This window comes from Orcinus orca, chromosome 2 (assembly GCF_937001465.1).
Source record: "Orcinus orca chromosome 2, mOrcOrc1.1, whole genome shotgun sequence".
NCBI classification, from domain to species: domain Eukaryota; kingdom Metazoa; phylum Chordata; class Mammalia; order Artiodactyla; family Delphinidae; genus Orcinus; species Orcinus orca.
In genome coordinates, this window is record NC_064560.1 from 114,038,769 (window position 1) to 114,064,344 (window position 25,576).

Genomic DNA, 25,576 nt, shown 5'->3' on the forward strand with positions numbered 1-25,576 from the left:
CTAACACACAGTACCTGCTGCAGGGCTGAGAGCTGAACAAAAAAAACAGAGGTCATGTAGCACTTGGAGACGACTGGATCTCTGGCCCACAGTACAGAATCTTCACTGAGCATCTTGGGCATTCAAATGAAATGCTAAAAGTCTACTTTAAAAGAAGGGATCACACCTTGGAGTTAAGGGCCATGTCCTCAGACTAAGAACAAAATCAACACTGACCTGCCCAAACAAAGCATAAAACCAAGCCTAACAGATTTAACTGTCTGCAAGAAAAAAACTCAGCACCCTTTAAAAGAAGACAACAAAATCCATTCATACAGTACACGATTAAGTTACTAAGCATATAAAGAAATAGGCAATACCACCCGTAATCAAGAAAAAAAGCAATCAACAGAAACAGACTCAAATATGATCCATTTGTATAAACTAGCAAACAAGGACTGGTAAACAACTGTTTTACACACACAAACACACACACAAAGATTTAAAGGGAAAGATAGGGATATCCAACAGAGAAGTGGAAACTAAAACAAGAACCACATGGAAATTCTAGAGCTGAAAATACATCTGAAATGAAAAACTACACTAGATGGGTTCTGAACAGCAGTCTAAACACTGCAGAAAAAGGGGTCAATGAACTTGAAGACAAATCAAAGACATTAAAAAGTTGAAAGAGAAAAATTATTGTAAAAAAATGAACAAAAACTTCAGTGACATGTGGGACAATATCCAGCAGTCTGCAATGCATGTACTTTGAGTCTTAGGAAAAAAATAGGACAGAAAAATTTCTAAATAATATTCGAATTTGAATAAAGGCTGAAAATTCACCAAATTTGGTGAAAAATATCACCCCCCAGATTAAATAACCTCAGGGAATTCCAAGCAGAATAAGTACAAAGAAAAACGAGACCAAGGCACACCTTAGTCAAACTGATAAAAATGAAAGCTAAAGAGAAAAATTTTAAAGCAGTTAGAGAAAACGAATACACACTAATACAAAAGCACAACAGAAAGAATAACGGTTGACTTAGAATCATTGTTGGCTAGAAGGCAATGGAACTGTGTCTTTAAAGGGCTGAAAGAAAAAAAAAAACAACAACCATATTTCTATATCCAGTAAAAATATCCCTCAAAATGAGTATGAAATAAAAATGTTTTCAGATAAACAAGAGTTGGAAAAATTTGTTGCTAGAAGACCTGCATTTCAAGAAATGCTTAAGGAAGTTCTTCAAGCTGAAGGGAAAATGATAATCAAGATAGAAATTAGAATCCATGGGAAGGAATGATGAGCACTGTTTAAGTGGTAAGTATGTGGTAAATATAAGAGACCATAATATTTTCTTCTCCCATTTTCGTAAAAGGTTTTTTTTAAAAATTTATTTATTCATAATTTTGGCAGCCTTAGGTCTTTGTTGCTGCGCGTGGGCTTTTCTCTAGTTGTGGCGAGTGGGGGCTACTCTCCATTGCAGTGCACGGGTTTCTCCTGTGGTGCCTTCTCCTGTGGCAGAGCACGGGCTCTAGGCACGCGGGCTTCAGTAGTTGTGGCTTGCGGGCTCAGTAGTTGTGGCTCGCAGGCTCTAGAGCACAGGCTCAGTAGTTGTGGTGCACGGGCTTAGCTGCTCTGCGGCATGTGGGATCTTCCTGGACCAGGGCTCGAACCCATGTTCCCTGCATTGGCAGGCAGATTCTTAATCACTGCACCACCAGGGAAGCCCTTAAAAGGTTTTGTAAACCAAAGTAATAATGAAAACACTGGGATTTTTAACATATAGAAATACCATATATGATAACAACCGCACAAAGAATGAGGCGAAGTAAATGGAATTATATCTCTGTAAGGGTCTAACATTTTACATGAAGTAGTACGATACTATTTCTAAGTATACCATGATACGTATAGGATGCATATAGTAATCACTAGAATAACCACTAAAACACAATACTTTAGAAGTATAGTTTTTAAAAAGTGAGAGAAACAGGTACCAATTAAACCCTCAAACTCACTGAGTCCTATTCTATCCTATTCTCCCTGGATGATACTTGCTGGTTCAAGGCTATTTTGATTCCTTTTCTCTTAATTGTGGCCAATATAAATTGTGGCCCCATAAAATATGACAGTGAAAGAAATCTTTCAATTATAAACCAAATGTATCATTAGAAGTTTATGTAATTATGTACCTTTACTAGCAGTTTCCAGGACTATGTACAATTTGATAATGTGCTAGTATTTCTCCCCTATAACAACAATAAAAAATGCCCAATTTTACCTGATTTGTTTCTTTGAAACAAGATCTTTGATCTTTGAAAACTTTTTCTTAAAGGGCTAGATAGTGAATATTTTAAGCTTGTAGTCCATACTCAATTCTGCTGTTCTAGCACAAAAGCAGTCACTGACAATACACAACAAATGAGCATGGTAATATTTCAGTAAAACTATTTATTAAAACAGGCAACCAAGCTGTAGTTTGCCAATTTCTGTTTTACAAGATGCCTAAAAGTCTATTTACAATGATTTAATTTGTTAAAATATTTTAATTTGTTTTTATAAATTTAGATAATTTTTCCTCTAAAAGCTCTGAACTTTAGAGAAAGAACCTTTGCCCCCCCAAAAAAGATTAACTACACTGCTTCTTTAAAACATAATCTTCTTTTTTCTCCTCTCAAATATCACTATAATTATCTCTCTTTAATTTTTAAAAAAATATTTATTTTTGAATAGGTATTTAATAAAATTACCTCATAAAATTTTGAAACCAACATTCAAAAGGTTATATAATGAAAAGTCCCCTTTTCATCTCTATCCTCAGTCTTCTTCCCCAGAAACAAACCCTATTACCAGTTTCAATTAGAGCAGCACTATCCAATAGGACTTTTTGCAATTATGGAGACGTTCTATATCTGTGCTGTCCAATACAATAGCCAGTAGCCACGGTGACTATTAAGCCCTTGAAGTGTGGCTAAGTTTGACCAAGGAACTGAAATTTTAGTTTTGTTTAAGTTTAATGAATTTAAGTAGCTACATGTGACCAGCGGCTAATGTACTGATATTAGGCAGTACAGATCTAGAGAATCCTCTGAGAGCAGTGGTGTTCTAGGTTGGCTACATAATACAATCACTTAAGAAGCATTTAAACATTCAGAGCCCTAGCCGCAACTCAGATCAAATATATAAAAATCTCTGGAGTGGGGCTCAGGCATTGGTTTTTTTTTTTCTTTTTTAACTCCCCAGTGATTCCAATATATGGCCAAGGTAGAAATCTTCTGTTCTAGAAAATTAATTATCTTATAAATAGAGTAGCTCTACCTAGAAAGAAAAGCAAACTTTTAGAAAACCAAAAAGGTTTTCTTTATAAATTATTAATTATAAAAGAACTTCTGACTGCTTAGGTACATAAAAATCTTTATAACTTTATGGGGTTTTCCCCAAAGTAAACCATTAGAGGCAATTTTTACTGAGATTAACTAGATCTTAAAACTAGAAAGAAATTTCCAAGTAAGAAATAAGATTTTCCTCTCTGTTGATATGCATGATATGGAAAAGGTATTTGCATTACATACTATTAAGGAACTCTTAAAAATCAATAAGGAAAATACTAACAATCCAATAGAAAAATGGGCAAAAATGATTACCAGGCAAATCACAGAAGAAGGCAACAAAAATGGCCAATAAACATATGAAGAGATGTTTAATGTCACTCATACCAAGGCAAATTTAAGGTACCATTTCAGATTGGCAAAAAGTTTAAAGTATAGCAAACCCAAATATTAGTTGAGGATGTGGATAAACAAAAACTGTCATATATTACTAGCATAAGTGTAAACTGATATAAGTATAGTAAAGCTGAAGATACTCTATAATGCAAGACTTCTACTTTTAAGTTCATATCCTTGTGCACAGCTTTGCAACCACTGCGCTGGGAATTGTTTACAGACTACCAGTGTGTTGAGCTATTGATCTCCTCAACCTTCAGTGACTGGGTAGGACTTGGGACAGCTAGATCTCTAGGCCTGTCCTCTAGTCAGCAACAAGCTCACCTTTTAATCTCAATGTACTAATCAAATACTAGAAGTATCCAGAGACTCTCAGGTGCACAAGAAGATATATATGAGAATGTCCACTGTAGTATTTGTTTGAAATAACAACAACAAAATAAACACCTGGAAGTGGCCTAATTGTTTATTATATATGAATAGATAAATTATGGTATACTTATACAGTGAAATAATTATAACTGTTAAAAAGCCACAGGTATAACGCAGGTAAGTCTCAAAAGCATAATACCGAGGGGAAAACAAAGTTGCAGAATCATATAAACAATGACATCATTTATTTAAAGTTTAAGAAAGCAAACAAAACAATACTTCATAGTTTTACAGATGTTTACAAGTGCAGTAAAAGTCGAAAAACATGTATGGAAATTGATACACACCAATCTCAGCACAGTAGTTACCTCTGGGGAAGAAGAGACAGGATTGAGATCTGGAGGGTACACAGGGAGGCTTCAGTTTATCAGTAATGTTTTATTTCTTTAACGATAACATCAATAACAGAAATATCTGAAACTAATGTGGCAAAATGTTACATTATCTTTGTGTGTTTTTTTAAAGGGCACTGGATACTTGAGTATTCACTATGTTATTTTCTATCTTTTTCTGTATGTTTGGAATGTTTCTGAAACTAAAAAAGTTTAAAAACTAGTGATATAAATATGTAACTGCCTAACATCACAGGTGCCTAAAATATCCAGGTCAAGAAGGTAATGGGTTAAACTACAAGACTCCTGTAAAATCTTATGACTAGCTCCAAATCAACATTAAAAACAAACAAAACAGGGTCTTCCCTGGTGGCGCAGTGGTTGAGAGTCTGCCTGCCGATGCAGGGGACACGGGTTCGTGCCCAGGTCCGGGAGGATCCCACATGCCGCGTTGCGGCTGGGCCCGTGAACCATGGCCGCTAAGCCTGCGCGTCTGGGGCCTGTGCTCCACAGCGGGAGAGGCCACAGCAGTGAGAGGCCCGCATACCGCAAAAAACAAAACAAAACCAAAACCCATTAAGGTTTAGCTCTATGGCTTTGGCAGCTGAGAAGCTGAAGCATCATGCTAACCATAGGCGCATGCTATATACCCCTTGACTGTTTCAGAGCTGTATTTTAAGATAGTTCAGCACTGCTCTGCTATAGCTTCTAGTACAGTCTTGGCTATCGTAAACAAAACTGCTATTAACACATAAGGGTCTGTTTTTAAATTACAAGGATGGAAAAAAAAAATACAAGGATGAACTGTTCTTCCCTCTACTTCCTCTGTGGGATTATTGCCTCTATAGTCATTAGGGACTCCACATACACACCAGAACTTGTACTGGCATTAAGAATTATGACATAGATTATTTCAGGGAGAAAAGACAATACTCAGTAAAAGGAGTGACAAGGAGATAAAAATGTGTTTCTAATAATATAAAATAATCATGGTAATAACAACAGCAGCTAAGATTTATATAGCACAGGCTATATGCCAGGCACACTGTTCTTGGTGCTTTACATTTAAACCTCACATCCACCCTATGAGGTTGAAACTGTTATCCTCTTTCACTGATAAGGATAAGGGCAAATAAATGATCACATGCCTGTTAAAAGATAGAGCCAAGGGTCTGAATCCAGCAGTTTGACTCTAGAGACCATTGCCCCACTGCTAAAGATATTCTGGTAATTCAACCATACACATTTACTGGGACCTTGCCATGTGCAAGGCATTACCATACTGAGAGCTCAAGGTACGAAGGTACAACATGGCTCTCCTTTGTGTTTGCATCTAACTAGACTCTATAGCTCAAAGTTTCTTTTCACCAGTGACTATATCAAAATAATTTTTATACTCAAAACACTTCTCTAAATAATTAAGGATAACTGTTATGAACAATGATTCTCAAAGCAAACACCAACAATTCAAAGAGGTTCAAAAATTAATCCAGAAGACTTCTGGTTTCTGGTTCTGCATACAAGGAGCTCAGAAGTTGCCACTCTATCCTAACAACAAGAAAAAAGCTAAACAGTCTGAAAAATCAACAACTCTTCTTGGGTCCATATGATTAGAGGGACAGGCAAATATGGGAGTCTTGGTTTACAAGAGACACTGATGAACAGAAACTGCCATAGAAGGCAGTGACAGGGTACCAAAATTGCCAGAGGCTCAGTATGGGCAACTCATAGTTAAAACTCTAGGGGGACCCAGTCACAGAGGGGGCTCCCTCAAAGCTGTGAAATTTATCTCCAGGAGCTCAACTAGGTTCCCATAGTAAATAGGAGAAACATCCCCTCGGGCAGGGGTAGGGCAAGAGGAACCATTTTTGAAATACACCAAAGCACTCAGTTCTCCGTCTGCCCTCTGCAGAAACTAGTTGAACAGCACCTAAACTGCTAGGGCATTATCAGAGTTTAAGTGACCTGGGGAAGGGAAATACCCAACTCCAGCCCACTCTAGCCACCCTGTCTCACCTAAGGGGGGAGGAAAAAAACTGAAACACTTGTGAAGTTCAGAGTCCAGAGACACAGGCTTGCTAAAAGCCTGGGACCTAACATAGGACTACAGAATGCTTTCCCTCCCCGACACCTCACCACCACATTACTAAAGACCTATTTACAACAGTTTCTTTTCCCTGGTATATCATGTTAAGGTATCAAGGAAAAATTACAAGGCACACTGAAAGGCGAAAAATGCAATTTGAAAAGAGAGAGTAAGCTTCAGAACCACACACAGCAGAAATGTTGCAATTAACAGACCAGGAATTTAAAACTGTAATTAATATGCTAAGAACTCTAATGGATAAAGCAGACAGCATGCAAGAATAGATAGGCAATATAAGGATAGAGACAGAAATCCTAGAAAGAATCAAAAAGCAATACTAGAGATCAAAAACACTGTAACAGAAATGAACAGTGCCTTTGATGGGTTTATTAGTAGACTGGAGAAGGCTGAGGAAAGAAGCTCTGAGCTAAAGGATATATCAATAGTATCCTCAAAAACTGAAAAGCAAAGAGGACAAAGACTGGAAAAAAACAGAACCAAATACCTAAGACAAGTACAAAAGGTGTAACATATGCATAATGAGAATACCAGAAGGAGAAGAGAGAAAAGAACAGAAGAAATATTTGAAATCATAATGACTGAGAATTTCCCCAAATTAATGTCAAACCCCAAACTACAGATCAAGGAAGCTCAGGGAACACCAAGCAGGATAAATGCCAAAACAAACAAACAAAAACTAAACAAAAAAACTGCTCCACAGTATATCATTTTCAAATTACAGAAATCAAAGATAAAAAAAATTAATTCACTTGTACACTGTTGGCGGGAATGTAAATTGGTACAGCCACTGTGGAAAACACTATGGAGGTTTCTCAAAAAACTAAAAACAGAGCTACCATATGATCCAACAATTCCACTCCAGGGTAAGTATCCAAAAGAAAAATACCACTAATTTGAAAAGATACACATACCCCAATGTTCCTAGCAGCATTATTTACAATTACCAGGATATGGAAGCAACCTAAGTGTCCATCAACAGATGAATGGATAAAGAAGATGTGGTATAGGCAATGTAAGTACAGAGATAGAATAGAATACTACTCAGTCATAAAAAAGAGTGAACTTTTGCCATTTGTATCAACGTGTATGGACTTGGAGGGAATTATGCTAAATGAAGTAAGTCAGAGAAAGACAAATACTATATGATATCACTTACATGTGGAATCTAAAATATACAACAAACTAGTGAATAAAACAAAAAAGAAGCAGACTCACAGATATAGAGAACAAACAAGTGGTTACCCGTGGGGAGAGGGGAGAGGGGAGGAGCGATATAAGGGTGGGGGAAAAAAAGGGGTTATTATGGGATTATATGAAATCATGTGTGTGAAACTTTTGAAAATTGTGAAGCACTACAGAATTTAAAGAATCTTTCATTCAGTTAGAAAAAGTAAGCACAACGTAAAGAGAAAAATCAATCTAAAACTCGGTGAGCCTAGGACTAGAGTAAGTACTGCAAAAATTCAGAATACATAGTCCTTGCTTTCAACATTTCTTTAAATTTACATCTAAGCCAGTGGTTCTTAAACTTTAGCAAAGATCAAAATCACCTGGAGAGCCTGTTAAAACACAAACTGCTGGGCTATATCTCAAGAATTTCTGGGCTTCCCTGGTGGCGCAGTGGTTGAGAATCCGCCTGCTAATGCAGGGGACACGGGTTTGAGCCCTGGTCTGGGAAGACCCCACATGCCACGGAGCAACTAGGCCCGTGAGCCACAACTACTGAGCCTGCGTGTCTGGAGCCTGTGGTCTGCAACTAGAGAGGCCACGACAGTAAGAGGCCTGCGCATGGCGATGAAGAATGGCCCCCGCTCTCCGCAACTGGAGAAAGCCCTCACACAGAAACGAAGACCCAACACAGCCAAAAATAAATAAATTTATTAAAAAAAAAAAAAAAAAGAATTTCTTATGCAGCAGGTCTGGAATGGGACCTAAGAATTAGTGTTTCTAACAAGCTCCTGGGTAATGCTGATACTGCTAGTCCAAGGACCACACTTTAAGAATCACTGGATAATTTCATTGCCTTATAAACAAATCATGCTCATCCTTACTCTTTATTTTTAAACTCACGTTCTTCCTCTTGTCCCGACCTTTATTTCAAGGGAATATACTGTGAATTGGAAACTCAAAAGAATATAATAGATACGAAAGAATTTGAGAAGATAAAAAAAACTATACAAATGAAAGGACTAATACTTCATGCATTTGGACCTCAGACACTCAGCAGTTACAGCCACATACAATGAGCTATATAACCACAGAAGTGATCACAGAGATGGAAAAGGAACAAAAACAGCTAAGAAGGACCAAAGATGTGCTGTTTCTTCCTATTTTCCACCATAATATACTGCAGTCAGCAGGGAGGGGTACCTATGATAGCCAAGAAAAATAGAAAAAACTGAATGTGATTAGGATAGCATCAGTGATACAGACCAAGTGGAAATGGACAAGAAGTAGACACATTAATGGAGAAAAAGATATACACTGAACAGAAGTAGCCATAAAACAAGGGAAAAAAGTGAATAAGCTATTTAAAGTGTCGGGTGATTAACTGAAAAGAAACGCCAAGTCCTAAAAACCTATATAACGGTATTACTATGCCATATTAAAGCACATCAACAACACAGCAATCTAGGAACATTTAGCCTGAAAGAAATAAGCCACACATACTTTTAGTAAACATAAGTAACTAACATAGCATAACTGTCATGAGAAATAACTCTGAGTCATCAAGAAAAAGTTCAAATATGTTTGACACTTTTTTTCTTTATGCTTGACTCTTAAGGCAAAAACAAGTACTTTACACATTTTAGCAAAATTTTTCATAAAAATATATCCAAAACATTTATATCTTGGCAACTAATGGGGAGTTAGTTAACTGGAAATATCAATCATCCAGATATCTGTGACTCTTCTCAGGTGTTACTCAGAAAAACAATAGTCACATGATGGGCTTCCCTGGTGGTGCAGTGGTTAAGAATCCGCCTGCCAGTGCAGGGGACACGGGTTCGAGCCCTGGTCCGGGAAGATCCCACATGCCGTGGAGCAACTAAGCCCGTGCACAACTACTAAGCCTGCACTCTAGACCCTGCGAGCCACAACTACTGAGCCCACATGCCACAACTACTAAAGCCTGCGTGCCTAGAGCCCATGCTCTGCAACAAGAGAAGCCACCGCAATAAGAAGTCCATGCACTGCAATGAAGAGTAGCCCCAACTTGCCACAACTAGAGAAAGCCCATGCGTGGCAACGAAGACCCAACGCAGCCAAAAATAAATAAATAAATTTTAAAAAAAACAAACAATAGAGTCACATGAAAAATAACATGATCACTTCAGTTAAATATTCTATTAACTTTTACTTACCAATGGGAAGATCTTCAGCTTTTGCAAGGTCATTCTCTTCTATTCCAGGCATTCCTGCATCACCACCTCGTTTGATTTGTTCTGACCAAGTAACAGTAACAAAAAATATAATTTTATATTTTTCATTACATAAATTGAAAATATTTTGAAGGAATGTAATAATCAGTTTGTAGAGCAATAGGCTATATCAAATGAATATCTTTATATCTTGCTTTGGACATAGTTGTAACTCTATAAACTTACTGTTTTTTCTTCTCTATTAAAGAATCCAAATTTGAAAAAGACTCCTAATCATAATGGAAGTAAAATCAAACAATATTCTTTATGATTCAATAATCCACTTCAAAATGAGAAAAATAATAGTTTTTCTATTAACACAAACTATTAGAAACTATTTCTATTAGTTTTTCTATTAACACAAAATAATAGTAATACCTTTCCCATGTGGAATATGATTGCTTGAGGGTTCTTCATGCTTGTCTGCAGCATTCTCAGCAACTTTTGGAATGTTTTTAGGTACCGCATGATGGTTTATATCCAATTCATTTCCATCTTTTGATTCAAACTTGTGGGCCTCTTGCTGTTAGATTAAGATTTGGTAACAGTAAGTATTTTTCAGTTCAAAATGTGAAACTACTGAAACAACTATTAACTTAATATTCTGAAACAATTCATTTTTTTGAAATACATACCATGGGTCTAAATTCTAAACACTTAGAGATGTGGGATATATTATTTTCTGTTCAGTTTTTATACCTGATATGAATTCAGAGAATAAGTAATATTTTTTAAAAGTCTCTATCATAAATGGCCTAAAATTTTAGGCAGAGATAATTCCCTTTGGCTATGCTGATAATTCTCTTTGGTGATTCTGTGAGAAGACAGTCTTGCTGAGCACTGTAGGTTGCTGTGGAGGCCTACAGTTTGGCACAGTCTTGGGTGCTGTGGGCAGAGTGGATTCTGTATAGGCATATGTTGTAATCGAGTAGGATAGCAGAGAGCAGGAGGATGGCACACAGGTGTCCCCTCAAGTGTGATAGATGGCTACTGACATTGTCAGGCTTTTCCCCACGTAGAAACAGCAAGGGTAGAAAACAGGCAAACTTCTTCCCAGGTGCACTGGCCACTCAAGCATACGAAGGAATGGCAGAACAATGCACAAGTAGTGCTCCCTGTGACCTGCTTCAACTAACCATATCTCCTCCTTGGAAACTTGAATCTTCAGGTTTATGATTAGGTCTGACTCAATTCTGTGGGGGGCCAGTTTCCTCTTTTATATTGGTTGAGTTGCCTCAGTGGAAAACTGGGAGAGGCAAGGAGTCAAGTACACATGCTTGGGTTGCCATATTAATATTTAATGCATAATAATATTAACATTAAATGTTCTGTCAACTCTAAAGCATTATGCAGTGCAATCATTGGTAACATGATAAAAAACAATAGTACTAAAAAATCTGTAGAAAATCTAGAAAAATAGGAGGCAAATTGTAAGAATTTGTCACAATAAAGAAGAAAGGGTGCTTTGACAATCAGGTGTAGGTATACCAGTCTACCTGGCAGATAAAATCAACAACAAACATTTGCACTGTGTTTCATAGTTTACAAATTGTTTTCAAGTCTATCCTTTAGTGGAGACAAATGAACAGTTTTGGGAAAAACAAAATAAAACTGAGGCTTAAAGAAGTTTAAGCAGCTTGTTCAAGATTACAAAGCTAGAGAAGTGTGGAAAAGGGATTCAAACCACAGTCTTTCTCACTCCCACAGTTTTTGGGAACTTGGTAAGCGATAGCCAATTCTGAGAGCTTAATTGCTGATGAGTGAAACGATAAACTGAAATTTCTGAACATGCCAGTATGAAGGCCAAAGGTGAGAAAATCATTGAGGTACAACCTGAGCAGCCATCCTCCATCTCTGTGCATTTTTGCTATAATGCTACATCATAAGGCTACTTCCATAATATTCCACTGCTTTTTGATGTGGATAAAACAAACAATAATAAACAAAACTTAAAAGTCAACAAACTACTGGTCAAAAATACTTTTCCATTTAAAACAGTTAATAAAGATGTTGTCCCTTTGATGCATTATTAACGGCAATACCTTTACATGAATGGACGATATTAAATACTATTAACAAAATAAGATGGCTTCCTAAATGCAGTACTGTTGATTTGGTAAGGGGGCCACCTAATTGTTTTTTTGTTTTTTAATAAATTTATTTGTTTTTTTATTTTTGGCTGTGTTGGGTCTTTGTTGCTGCGCGAGGGCTTTTCTCTAGTCGCGGAGAGTGGGGGCTACTCTTCGTTGCGGTGCGTGGGCTTCTCATTACGGTGGCTTCTCTTGTTGCGGAGCGTGGGCTCTAGATGCGTGGGCTTCTTGTGGCACGTGGGCTCAGTAGTTATGGCTCACTGGCTCTAGAGTGCAGACTCAGTAGCTGTGGCACACAGGCTTAGTTGGTCCGCGGCATATGGGATCTTCCCAGACCAGGGCTCAAACCCATGTCCCCTGCACTGACAGGCGGATTCTTAACCACTGCACCACCAGGGAAGTCCCCCTAATTGTTTTTTAAATAAACTTCTTACTCTGAAATAATTTAGATTTACAGAAAAGTAATTACCCATCTCCCAATTTCCCTAAGTGTTAACATCACATTAGCACAGCACATTTACAAAACTAAGAAACCAACATTAGTACATTATTAACTAAACTCCAGACTTTACTTAGATTTCACCACTTTTTCCATTAAGACCTTTTTCTGTTCCAGGATCCAATCCAGGATACTACACTGCATTTATTTTATTTAATTTATTTATTTATTTAATTTTTTACTACATTGCATTTAAGTACTCAGGTCTTCTTAGTCTCCTCTGGTTTATAACCATTTATCTTTGTAGCATGAAAGCGAAAAACAAATGAGTGTGGCTGTGTTCTAATGTATTTGTAGACACTAAGATTTGAATTTCTTACAACTTTCCCATGTCATAAAATATTCTTTTGACTTTTTAACCATTTTTCAATGTAATGACCATTTTTTGCTGATGGGCAGTTAAAAACAGGCAGGAGGCTGGATTTAGTTTGCTGACCCCCTCCCCAGAGTAATTTCCAAGACAGGAATGTACTTAGTTAAAAAAAAAAAAAAAAAAACCTCAATACAACTTATGCTTGTTTCATATAGCTTACAATGGATTTGTTCCTATGAAAAACAACTCAAATTTCACAGAATCAACTAGTTATAGTAGTCGAAGAACAGAGAATGAGGAGTAGATTAGGAAGCTGGTATGTCACCCTACAAAGGAGAAATGCTCTTAAGCATCTCCATTCCTCCCCACCTTGCTCCATTTAGGGCAGGATAAGTGCAAAGAAGAACTGGAGTAGATATTAGCTAATTAATAATGTAAAAATAGCCTAATATAGAAGAGCAGAAAGGGAGAACTACACTTGGCAGGAAAAAGGAAAAAGCTTATATACGTGCTTCTTGGGAGAAGAGAAGAGAGCAAATTCATCCCATTATTTATATACCGGGCTTGTAATAACACAATTGCAACAGCAAGCCTCTTGTCCCCTTCCTTCCATGTTCTACTATGCTCCTCTAACCATCCAGTGTCTCAATAATACCTTCTGGCTGCCCTCAATGCCACCTAGGTAGCTCACTCAGGCCTGCCATCTTCCAGCAATCTATCCCCATGTCTCTTCAAGGAAGACTGCAGACAGGCAGCAGCCATTCCACTTTATAGATTAAAAAAAATGATGCCCTCAATATCATGCTGCAAAATAGTGAAAGAGCAAAGAATGAAAACCTGGTTTCCTTAGCTTCTAGTCCTTTAGATGAGATGCTGCCAAAGACCAAGAAAAATACTTTTCACTATTCAATCTCTCTTAACTCTAAATCACAAGACTTTATACAAACCACAGCTAGTCAGATTAGATTATAGTGTATAAAAAAATGAATGTCCTAAATGACTAGTAAACTTCAGACAAATTCCCTCCATTTCTAGCAGGACTTTCATAATATATATCAACTGGAATTGTATGAACTAAAAGAATTTGCCACCCCCAAAATATGAATCAAAATAGTGGCTAGTGTTTCATTTCTGTGTTTTAAGAAAGGAATTCAGAATAACAAAGACTGATAATTAAGGAAAATTTTTCTCAATTTTTTTCTATTTCTCAAAAGCATAAAATAGCAAATAGTTGATTTTCAAGTAAAATGATCATCCACTTTACAACCTAAGAAATAAATAGCAAAAATTATTTTTAAAAGTCAGATAAAAGATATTTAGCTCAAAATTAGTTTTAAGAGTTGAGGTTATACTTTTGTAAATGTCTAATTTACTCAGCAGTAAAGCCACTGCAAGTCACTTTTAGAGTTAGGCAGGCTAAAATACTTAAAAATATAATGTTTTATAACAAAAATACAAATTTTAACTTCTAAATTTTAAGATTTATAACAAGAACATATTTTAAGTATTTTTAAAATTTACCTTTTGTTCCTGCAAAAACTGGTCTGCTAACTTTTTAATATTTTCTTCATGCTGTGCTCTTAATTCCTTGATCTGTTGTCCACACTGAAAACTAAATTACAAGTCATTCTTTTAGACTATTATTTTGGATTGATTCTCAAAGATGTCTAGAAGTTGAAAACATACATTTATAAGGATAAAGCATTCAGTTAGCAGGGGAGTGGGTAGGGAAGGACAACGAGCAGACATAAAAATAGCTCACAGTCAAAATTCTTATAATATTTGAACCTTTAACAGAGGATAAAAATAATGATAAAACTAATTAAAAAACAAATTAGAAAGATGAAAATTTATTTTTATAAATTGCATTTATAAAGAAACAACTGTCAAAGTCAACTTCAATCATAGAAGAGAAAAACACTTTAGAAGAGAAAACTATAAGACCAATATATAGTAATAGATAAGAAAAGCTAGAATTATAAGAGTTGATAAGGAGTGGCAGCAGATGATTCATCAAATAGTTAGTACTTTCAACGCAATAATAAAAGCCTAAACCATAAGAAGAGCAACAATGGAAGAAACTAATAAAGAGAGAATGCAACCAGCAAGAGAAAATGTAAAGGAACAAAACACATAAAGATTGTGAATTTCCACTGGATGAGTAGTCAAAGAATACAAATAGATCATTCATGCAAAAAGAAACAAAGAATACATACACAGAAAAATGTTATCTTCCACCATTTAAAATGCAAATTAAACTTCTTATATGTATATATAGTACTATCTTATTACTATACTAGCAAAATTAAGTTAGAAATATAAAAGCCAATGTTGGTGGGGCTACAGGGAAACATTTACATTATAAATTAGTATAGTCATTTTACAAAGCAATCTTTCATATATGTGATAAGAGCAACAAGATCAATAAAACATTCCACCTCAGAAGTTCTATATTTGAGAATATAACCAGTGAAATAACATAAGAGGGAGAAAATGCTTTTTGCACAAAGATTTTTATAGTTGATAGTCATAACAGTGAGAAAAGGAAAACTCCTACAATGGTCCAGCAGTTGGGAGAGATTAAACAAGCTTTGGTACACTAACATGCTGGAATAATATTTCTTTAATCCTAAAGATATATGTAAAATTACTGAATACTATTAGATTAAAATACATATATGTAAGTAGATGCATATTGATAACCTACAAGAGTAAGAAGTCAGAAATGGATAAACAGTTTAAAATACAGTGAATCTTTCTAATTTTTGGTGTGTAGACCCAAAAATACCTTTAACTGTAAAACTGATTTAATACACAATAAACCCTTTTAAAGAGTAATTCTAGAAAGGCCCCTAAGAGGTTTCCCAACCTTATCACCAACAGTGCAGAGGTGTAAGCAAAGGGACTGAAGTGCAGAACAGGAGAAGCAGCTGGTGCTTAGTCCCTTAGCTATTCTGGGGATATCTTCCACTGCCAGCTTTATCTTCTGGATTGACCCTCAAAAAGAACCACAGAATCTTCTTTCAGTCTTTGCCACATCTCATTCAATAAAACTCAGACCTTGAAAGATTTTCTGTCTCACAATGAACTCTACTACATGGGTAGATTCAACATGCCTTGTAAGAGATATTTTCATGTTGTTCAACATATCAAAATAAAAGAGTGATTTCAAAGAGGCATAGAAAGATAACAGAAAAGGAACTTAAAAGACCTAGTAAAATGAAAGAAGAGAAGAAAAACAAAAGCCAGAAAGGAAGAAATGAATTGAAAGTTGGACAAATATTCAAGATTCATAAATATTTGTTGCACGTAGCATCTTACCTCTCATATTCTAACCTCTTCACGAGGTAAGTACTGTTCTTCCTATAGTCCTGGAGCTGGTCTTCTTGTCGAAGAAACTCCTGACGAAGCTCAGCGAGTTGCTCTATCCACAGAAGGTAAAAATCAAAGGAATGAAATTTATTTACTGCTTCCCATTGAGAAGGTATGGGATTTTCAAAAATTATATACAGGAAGTTAAATTTATATAATTAGTACCACATTTAATTGCCTTTCATACACATGCATGGGCAATAAAACAAGATAGCCTCAGTGGTTTCACATAAATCAGAAATATTAAAAATATATATATCTTTTCACATTATGTAGACAATACGCTAAGTTGTAGAAATAGTACAAAAAGAACTATCTCTCTAAACTTTACTGCTTTATAAAAGTAGAGAAAAAATCATATTTTTTAGGTGTACTGGATATGGGTACAGAATTCAATTCATTCTAAATCATACTTGATTCCCAAATTAGGTACCAATCATTTTAGATCTCATTTCTAGTTCTGCTACTGAGGTTTAGGTCCACATATACCAAAATTCCATTTTCAAAGCTTATAACCTCCAGACTACAGCTAAAAGTTTTAGTTGTAATGAATAACATGAAATTTCAAACTGGATAGTAAATTAAAAGCTGGACCAGATCCCCTCTGGGAACCTTTAATCCATCATCACTGGCCCCACATTTTCTAGTCACTCCCTCTTTATCTAACCCTACAAATAAAAGAAATTCAGCCAGAAAAGAGAAATGTCAGTTTCTTGGATAGAGGATTAAAAAATTAGCCAACAGCCTTAGAAGTTAAGCAAAAGTAGTAAAGAAAGTTTTAATTTTTATAAATGGGAACAGAGGTCTATTCTGTATAAGCAATCATGACTTATTAAGATTAAAGTATAATATCTAACCATAATGTACAATATTATAACTATAACATAACATCTACTTTTCATAGAGGGCTTACAGAAATAATCTTGTTACTTTAAAGGCACTCAAAAAATGCTTGTGATGTAAGTTTTTAAAAAGCAGATATAAACATATATTTATAATATAAAATATATCCATGTAAAACAGATGAGAATAAAAATACATCAAAATGCTACCAGTGATTACACATAGTGGTGGGATTCTGAGCATATTTTTTTCTCTACTTTCCAAATTTTATTGTGGAATCATAACTATGGTGATGACAAAAAGTAAAAATGTTAAAGTCACATGAACGTTTGTTGAAGTATATAAAGTTTAATAATATGCATAATAACAGCTATTGTATAGTATTAATAATCAAATATGAAAAGTAAATGATTTACATAAAGTGCTTATAGGTAGTAAATATGCTTGCCTATTCAAGCCACATTTTTATTATTATTTTTAAAATTTATTTTTTAAAATTTATTTATTTATTTATTTATGGCTGTGTTGGGTCTTCGTTGCTGTGCGTGGTCTTTCTCTAGTTGTGGCGAGTGGGAGCTACTCTTTGTTGCGGTGCACGGGCTTCTCACTGCGGTGGCGTCTCTTGTTGCGGAGCATGGGCTCTAGGCACATGAGCTTCAGTAGCTGTGGCATGTGGGCTCAGTAGTTGTGGCACACGGGCCCTAGAGCACAGGCTCAGTAGTTGTGGTGCATGGGCTTAGTTGCTCTGCGGCATGTGGGATCTTCCCAGACCAGGGCTCAAACCCGTGTCCCCTGCATTGACAGGCGGATTCTTAACCACTGCGCCACCAGGGAAGCCCTATTATTTTTATTTTAATTGAGATATAACATTGTGTAAGTTCAAGGTGTACAACATGTTGATTTGATTCACTCACGTATTGTGAAATGATTACCATCATAGCATTAGCCAACATGTCCACCATCTCACATAATTACCACTTTTTTTGTGGTGAGAACATTTAAGATCTACTGTCTTAGCAACTTTCAAGTATATAATACAGTCTTATTAACTATAATCACCATTCTGTATATAGATCACCAAAACGTATTCATCTTATAATAGTTTGTACCCTTTGACCAACATCTCATTTTCCCCACACACCTCCCAGCCACCTCCCAGTAGAATGGTAGCCACCATTCTACTCTCTGTGTCTATGAGTTTAGTCAAGTCACATTTTAAATTTCTCTTCTTACTCTATTAATTCTCCAATATATAAACACGGTTGATTTCTGTAGTTTTTCACATTACTCCCACCCTAGATAAAAGTAACAAATCTGAGGTCAGGTATCCCTGAATAACATATTCAGCTTGTTACCTGATCCCTGGTCCCATTTACTAAGAAATAGAGGGCTAGAGGTAGCAGAACTCTGGCCTCAGCTATGGATGTTGAGTCTACAGAAACAATGAGATCCCAGCAGGAGGCAGTGACAAAAAGCCTTGTAGTTTACAGACAGTGTTAGCCAGTTCCCTGAAACTGTACTCAAGAAGGAAATATTTTAGAATTGAAAGTTACTACAATTAAAAAAAGAAAAAAGAAAAATCAAATCAGCACTACCTAGTAGCTACTAGGGAATGGACCTCAACTGGTGGTCAGGACTCATTCAGGCTTCTTTTTCCTACACAGTAAACTAACTGAAGCAGCTAAGTTTACCTTCAGAATGAACCTGAGGCTTAGTATGATGTTAAGATTTGGGACGGCTTCTCTGCGTCCCCCACAAAGTTTCTCACTAACAATATTTGAAATACCTTTATCAGGAAATAAAGTTTTCATTTTTAAATGGAGATAAAAGGCTTAAAGTTCAATTGACAGAAAAATAGAACATCAGTATGAGTGAGTTCCAGTCCATGTAAAATATCAGATTCTAACCTATTTGAATACAGGGAAAGGATTATAAAGCATGCAGCAGATTGATGCTTTGAGTGGGCCAAAATAAAGACTTGAAAGGGGACAAGTAGAGTTCTCTAGTGGTATAGTGGTTAGGATTCGGTGCTTTCACTGCAGTGGCCAGGGTTCAATCCCTGGTTGGGAAATTGAGATCCCGCAAGCCGCGTGGCGTGGCCAAAAAAATGGGGGCAAGGGGAGTAAACAGATCAGAAAGCAAAACTAAAGACAAAATTTTCCTATATCACAATTTTACTTTCAACTGATTGCCATGTGTTTTCTTCATTTTAAACCCAAAGATACTCTGTGTCTAGTGTGGCTGCTCTAGGTCACCACAGCAGGATGCTCAGAGTAACTTTTTTTTTTTTTTAATTTTTGGCTGCGTTGGGTCTTCGTTGCTGCACGCGGGCTTTCTCTAGTTGCCGCAAGTGGGGGGGCTACTCTTCGTTGCAGTGCACAGGCTTCTCATTGTGGTAGCTTCTCTTGTTGCGGAGCACGGGCACTAGGCTTGCAGGCTTCAAGTAGTTGTGGCACGTGGGCTCAGGAGTTGTGGCTCGTGGGCTCTAGAGCGCAGGCTCAGTAGTTATGGTGCATGGGCTTAGTTGCTCCGCAGCATGTGGAATCTTCCCGGACCAGGGATCAAACCTGTGTCCCCTGAATTGGCAGGGGGACTCTTAACCACTGCAACACCAGGAAAGTCCCCAGAGTAACTTAATATGAGATCAGGTCCAAGGTTGATTGTGCAGGGTAGTCTAGCTCTGACAGTAATATCAGGGTATGCTATAGAAAGATATGGCCATAATCTCTCAATTTAACTTCTAGGATGATCTTTTAAAGCCAAAAAAAAAATTTACTTCTGGAAATTTTTTATTGCAAATTTTCTTTCAGTAATAGGAATAAAAATAAGGTAAGCTATTCAAAATAAATCAGTGTATAGTAGAATGCTAATTTACTTTCTCAGGCATTAAAAACCAACCCTAATCCTCTTATTTCCAAGAAAATATTAAAAGATTTTTTTTAGGATCTTGATGTGTATTAATTCCATTATATCCGACATTAATGTCAATGAAAATAGTCAAATACGGATTTTACTGTCAACTTGTCAAGAAGTTTGTTTCAGCAGAAAGAGTTCCCAGGGTGCAAAAGTCACATTAATGAAATTCAATCTCAAGCATCCAAGCTTCAGTAACTGCACTAAAACCAAAAGTTGCATGGTATGAGTTCAAATCAAAGCTTTTTTCTCTGCTAAAGATTATCATCAAAATTTCAAAACATCTCAAGATCTACTTCAACACATACAGCAAAATAAAGATTTTTACTCAGTAACATAGGCTGTCATTTTCTCTGACATGTACTAGCAAAACCCATAGGACTTCCTTTTCAACTGATCTATTACTATTTCATAAGAAATATACTTTGATGACAAGCAAAATCATTTGTAAAAATTTCAAGCTGGAAGCAGCACTGACAGTGTGCCATCTTCTGTGTCATCCTGTGCACTCCTGTGAGTCAAAAAGAGTAGAATATGGACACAAATGCAACAACAATTATTGTGGCCAACCAGAAAGTAAATTTTTAACAGAAAATTAAAGCTGTTCTAAATCATAGATAGTAAAAAATTAATAATTCCTATGTCTGGGTTATAACACACAAATGATATTTCCTAATGGATTTGCTAGGTGAGAAGCAAAACTTACATAAATTACAAAGTCAACTTAGGTTGACTTCTTCAAGAGGATGTTTGAAAATATATTACCTGGGATTTCCCTGGTGGTGCAGTGGTTAAGAAGTTGCCTGCCAATGCAGGGGGCACAGGTTCGATCCTTGGTCTGGGACGATCCCACATGCCACGGAGCAACTAAGCCTGTGCGCCACAACTACTGAGCCTGTGCTCTAGAGCCCGCAAGCCAAAACTACTGATCTCGTGTGCCCCAACTACTGAAGCCCGTGAACTCTAGGGCCCGCGTGCTGTAACTACTGAGCCTGTGTGCTGCAACTACTGAAGTCCACGTGCCTAGAGCCCGTGCTCCACAACAAGAGAAGCCACTGCAATGAGAAGCCCACACACTGCAATGAAGAGTAGCCCCAGCTCATGGCAACTAGAGAAAGTCCACATGCAGCAACAAAGACCCAACGCAGCCAATAAATAAATAAATAAATAAAAATAAATTTGAAAAATATATGTATATATTACCTAATTCTATCTAAACAGGTTTAAAATGGTTATAAAGATATAGTTATGAAATTAGAGAGCAAGTATTACCCGCATATATAAACTCAGAGTCACTGCATACAAAGTTTTAAAATATATAGGGTTGTAATCAAAAGGTATGAGGGAGAAGCGGGATAGTCCTCAGACCCCAAACTCCAAAGGCCAGTGACAGTGTGAAGTAATGTAAGCAGACGATAGAGCTTGTTCTCTTCACCTATTATTTTTCATAAGAGCTTTAGTCATCTCCTATCACTTCATCTAAGTGAAAAAAAATCTGTCTTCTTACTTTCTTTCTATCTAACTATCTACCTATCTACCTATCTATCAAATCCGTCTCCAGGTTTCTTCCCAGTTTTTGTTGTAGGTTTCTTTGATCCTGGGGTATCTAAAACATTAAGTTTGGAGGATCTTTCCAACGCATCCTTAGATCTGAGTGGATTATTTTAGCAGACTGGACACAGTACAGAGGAATCATCCCTAATCTTTTCCCTAGAAATCTGACAGTCTCCGAAGTTACACCTCAATTTTCTTTGAGGATTCTTCTAACATTTCATTGCATGAACTCTGTCTACAGCACAAGATTAAAATGCAGACCTCAAATATTAACTTGCACTTATTATATATAAAGCAACATTAAAAATTTTTCATTATATCTTAAGACAAAAGGATAAATGTTTTGCCATCAGAGGAGCTTTGTTCAAAAATTCTACTTCATTTAGCTGTTTAACTTGAGGATTTCTTAATTCTTCAGGATTTTAGACATTTAGTGACCTTTATCTTTAACCTGTAATTAAGTTTCTTACCCTTTAAATGATGTATGTCTGCCATCTGATATGATATGTTGTTCTGCAGTTTAACCTGAAAAAAAAATCATTTTCATTTTACTAAAGAATATGTAGTTTTGCTATTTACTTTTGTTCTCTCATATTCACTTTGAGCTTGATCATAAGTACAAAAGAAAAATCCTTAAGTTATGCATACCACACCACTTTCCAAAAAGAATTAGAAATAAGTTCTGATTTTGTAATACTCATTTTAAATTTGTACAAGAATATTCATTTTACTTAATATATAGTATAACAATTTTCAAAAGTTTTTAAGTTTGATTCCAAAGGTGATTTGGAGGATGAGACCATAGGAAAAAGAACAAACATCTTCCTTTCTTCATCTCCCAAACATTCAGAGGGTACCTTCCTTTGGAGAAGAACCACCAATGCTTCTCCAGCTCTTTTTAGGGTAAAGGCAGTCTGAAATCTCTACCTAGAACTTGAACAACAGTGAAGAAGAGCACCTTTATCATCAAAGCCGTGTGGATGAAAGGCTCTTGGTGCTGCAGCCAGGAGTCAGTGCTGTGCCTCTGAGGTGGGAGAGCCAACTTCAGGACACTGGTCCATAAGAGACCTCCCAGCTCCACATAATATCAAACGGTGAATATCTCCCAGAGATCTCCATCTCAACACCAACACCCAGCTTCACTCAACGACCAGCAAGCTACAGTGCTGGACATCTTATGCCAAACAACTAGCAAGACAGGAACACAACACCATCCGTTAGCAAAGAGGCTGCCTAAGATCATAAGTCCACAGAAACCCCAAAACACACTACCAGACGTGGACCTGCCCACCAGAAAGACAAGATCCAGCCTCATTCACCAGAACACAGGCACTAGTCCCCTCCACCAGGAAGCCTACACAACCCACTGAACCAACTTTAGCCACTGGGACAGATACCAAAAACAACGGGAACTACGAACTTGCAGCCTGCAAAAAGGAGACCCCAAACACAGTAAGATAAGCAAAATGAGAAGACAGAAAAACACACCACAGATGAAGGAGCAAGATAAAAACCCACCAGACCTAACAAATGAAGAGGAAATAGGCAGTCTACCTGAAAAAGAATTCAGAATAATGATAGTAAAGATGATCCAAAATCTTGGAAATAGAATAGAGAAAATGCAAGAAACATTTAATAAGGACCTAGAAGAACTAAAGATGAAACAAACAGCAATGAACAACACAATAAATGAAATTAAAAATACTCTAGAAGGGATCAACAGCAGAATAACTGAGGCAGAAGAACGGATAAGTGACCTGGAAGATAAAATAGTGGAAATAACTACTGCAGAGCAGAATAAAGAAAAAAGAATGAAAAGAACTGAGGACAGTCTCAGAGACCTCTGGGACAACATTACACGCACCAACATTCAAATTATAGGGGTTCCAGAAGAAGAAGAGAAAAAGAAAGGGTCTGAGAAAATATTTGAAGGGATTATAGTTGAAAACTTCCCTAATATGGGAAAGGAAATAGTTAAGTCCAGGAAGCACAGAGAGTCCCATACAGGATAAATCCAAGGAGGAACATGCCAAGACACATATTAATCAAACTGTCAAAAATTAAATACAAAGAAAACATATTAAAAGCAGCAAGGGAAAAACAACAAATAATACACAAGGGAATTCCCATAAGGTTAACAGCTGATCCTTCAGCAGAAACTCTGCAAGCCAGAAGGGACTGGCAGGACATATTTAAAGTGATGAAGGAGAAAAACCTACAACCAAGATTACTCTACCCAGCAAGGATCTCATTCAGATTTGATGGAGAAATTAAAACCTTTACAGACAAGCAAAAGCTGAGAGAGTTCAGCACCACCAAACCAGCTTTACAACAATTGCTAAAGGAACTTCTCTAGGCAAGAAACACAAGAGAAGGAAAAGACCTACAATAACGAACCCAAAACAATTAAGAAAATGGGAATAGGAACACACATATCGATAATCGCCTTAAATGTAAATGGATTAAATGCTCCTACCAATAGACACAGACTGGCTGAACGGATACAAAAACAAGACCCATATATATATTGTCTACAAGAGACCCACTTCAGACCTAGAGACACATACAGACTGAAAGTGAGGGGATGGAAAAGGATATTCCATGCAAATGGAAACCAAAAGAAAGCTGGAATAGCAATTCTCATATCAGACAAAACAGACTTTAAAATAAAGACTATTAGAAGAGACAAAGAAGGACACTACATAATGATCAAGGGATCGATCCAAGAAGAAGATATAACAATTGTAAATATCTATGCACCCAACATAGGAGCACCTCAATAAATAAGGCAAATACTAACAGCCACAAAGGGGAAATCGACAGCAACACATTCATAGTAGGGTACTTAAACACCACACTTTCACCAATGGACAGATCATCCAAAATGAAAATAAATAAGGAAACACAAGCTTTAAATGATACATTAAACAAGATGGACTTTACTGATATTTATAGGACATTCCATCCAAAAACAACAGAATACACATTTTTCTCAAGTGCTCATGGAACATTCTCCAGGATAGATCATATCTTGGGTCACAAATCAAGCCTTGGTAAATTTAAGAAAACTGAAATTGTATCAAGTATCTTTTCCAACCACAACGCTATGAGACTAGATATCAATTACAGGAAAATAACTGTAAAAAATACAAACACATGGAGGCTAAACAATACACTACTTAATAACGAAGTGATCACTGAAGAAATCAAAGAGGAAATCAAAAAAAACCTAGAAACAAATGACAATGGAGACATGACGACCCAAAACCTATGGGATGCAGCAAAAGCAGTTCTAAGAGGGAAGCTTATAGTAATACAATCCTACCTTAAGAAACAGGAAACATCTCGAAAAAACAACCTAACCTTGCACCTAAAGCAATTAGAGAAAGAAGAACAAAAAAACCCCAAAGTTAGCAGAAGGAAAGAAATCATAAAGATCAGATCAGAAATATATGAAAAAGAAATGAAAGAAGCAAAGCAAAGATCAATAAAACTAAAAGCTGGTCCTTTGAGAAGTAAAACAAAATTGATAAACCATTAGCCAGACTCATCAAGAAAAAAAGGGAGAAGACTCAAATCAATAGAATTAGAAATGAAAAAGGAGAAGTAACAACAGACACTGCAGAAATACAAAAGATCATGAGAGATTACTACAAGCAATTCTATGCCAATAAAATGGACAACCTGGAAGAAATGGACAAATTCTTAGAAATGCACAACCTGCCAAAACTGAATCAGGAAGATATAGAAAATATGAACAGACCAACCACAGGCAATGAAATTGAAACTGTGATTAAAAATCTTCCAACAAACAAAAGCCCAGGACCAGGTGGCTTCACAGGCAAATTCTATCAAACATTTACAGAAGAGCTAACACCTATCCTTCTCAAACTCTTCCAAAATATAGCAGAGGGAGGAACACTCCCAAACTCATTCTACGAGGCCACCATCACCCTGATACCAAAACCAAACAAGGATGTCACAAAGAAAG

The 25,576-nt window shown here is 36.5% G+C and overlaps 1 protein-coding gene across 2 annotated transcripts in view; it reads right to left on the minus strand.

Annotated features, from left to right (window-relative positions):
* Window positions 1-25,576, minus strand: part of GOLM2 (golgi membrane protein 2) — a 113,323-nt gene that overhangs the window by 46,495 nt on the left and 41,252 nt on the right. For both annotated transcript variants that reach the window (XM_049706649.1, XM_049706650.1), the window contains exons 2-6: window positions 22,056-22,110; window positions 16,225-16,327; window positions 14,425-14,515; window positions 10,380-10,524; window positions 9,945-10,025 (exon numbers count right to left, since the gene is read on the minus strand). In XM_049706649.1, coding sequence (XP_049562606.1) covers window positions 9,945-10,025; window positions 10,380-10,524; window positions 14,425-14,515; window positions 16,225-16,327; window positions 22,056-22,110 — 475 coding nt within the window. The remainder of the gene's footprint in view (window positions 1-9,944; window positions 10,026-10,379; window positions 10,525-14,424; window positions 14,516-16,224; window positions 16,328-22,055; window positions 22,111-25,576) is intronic.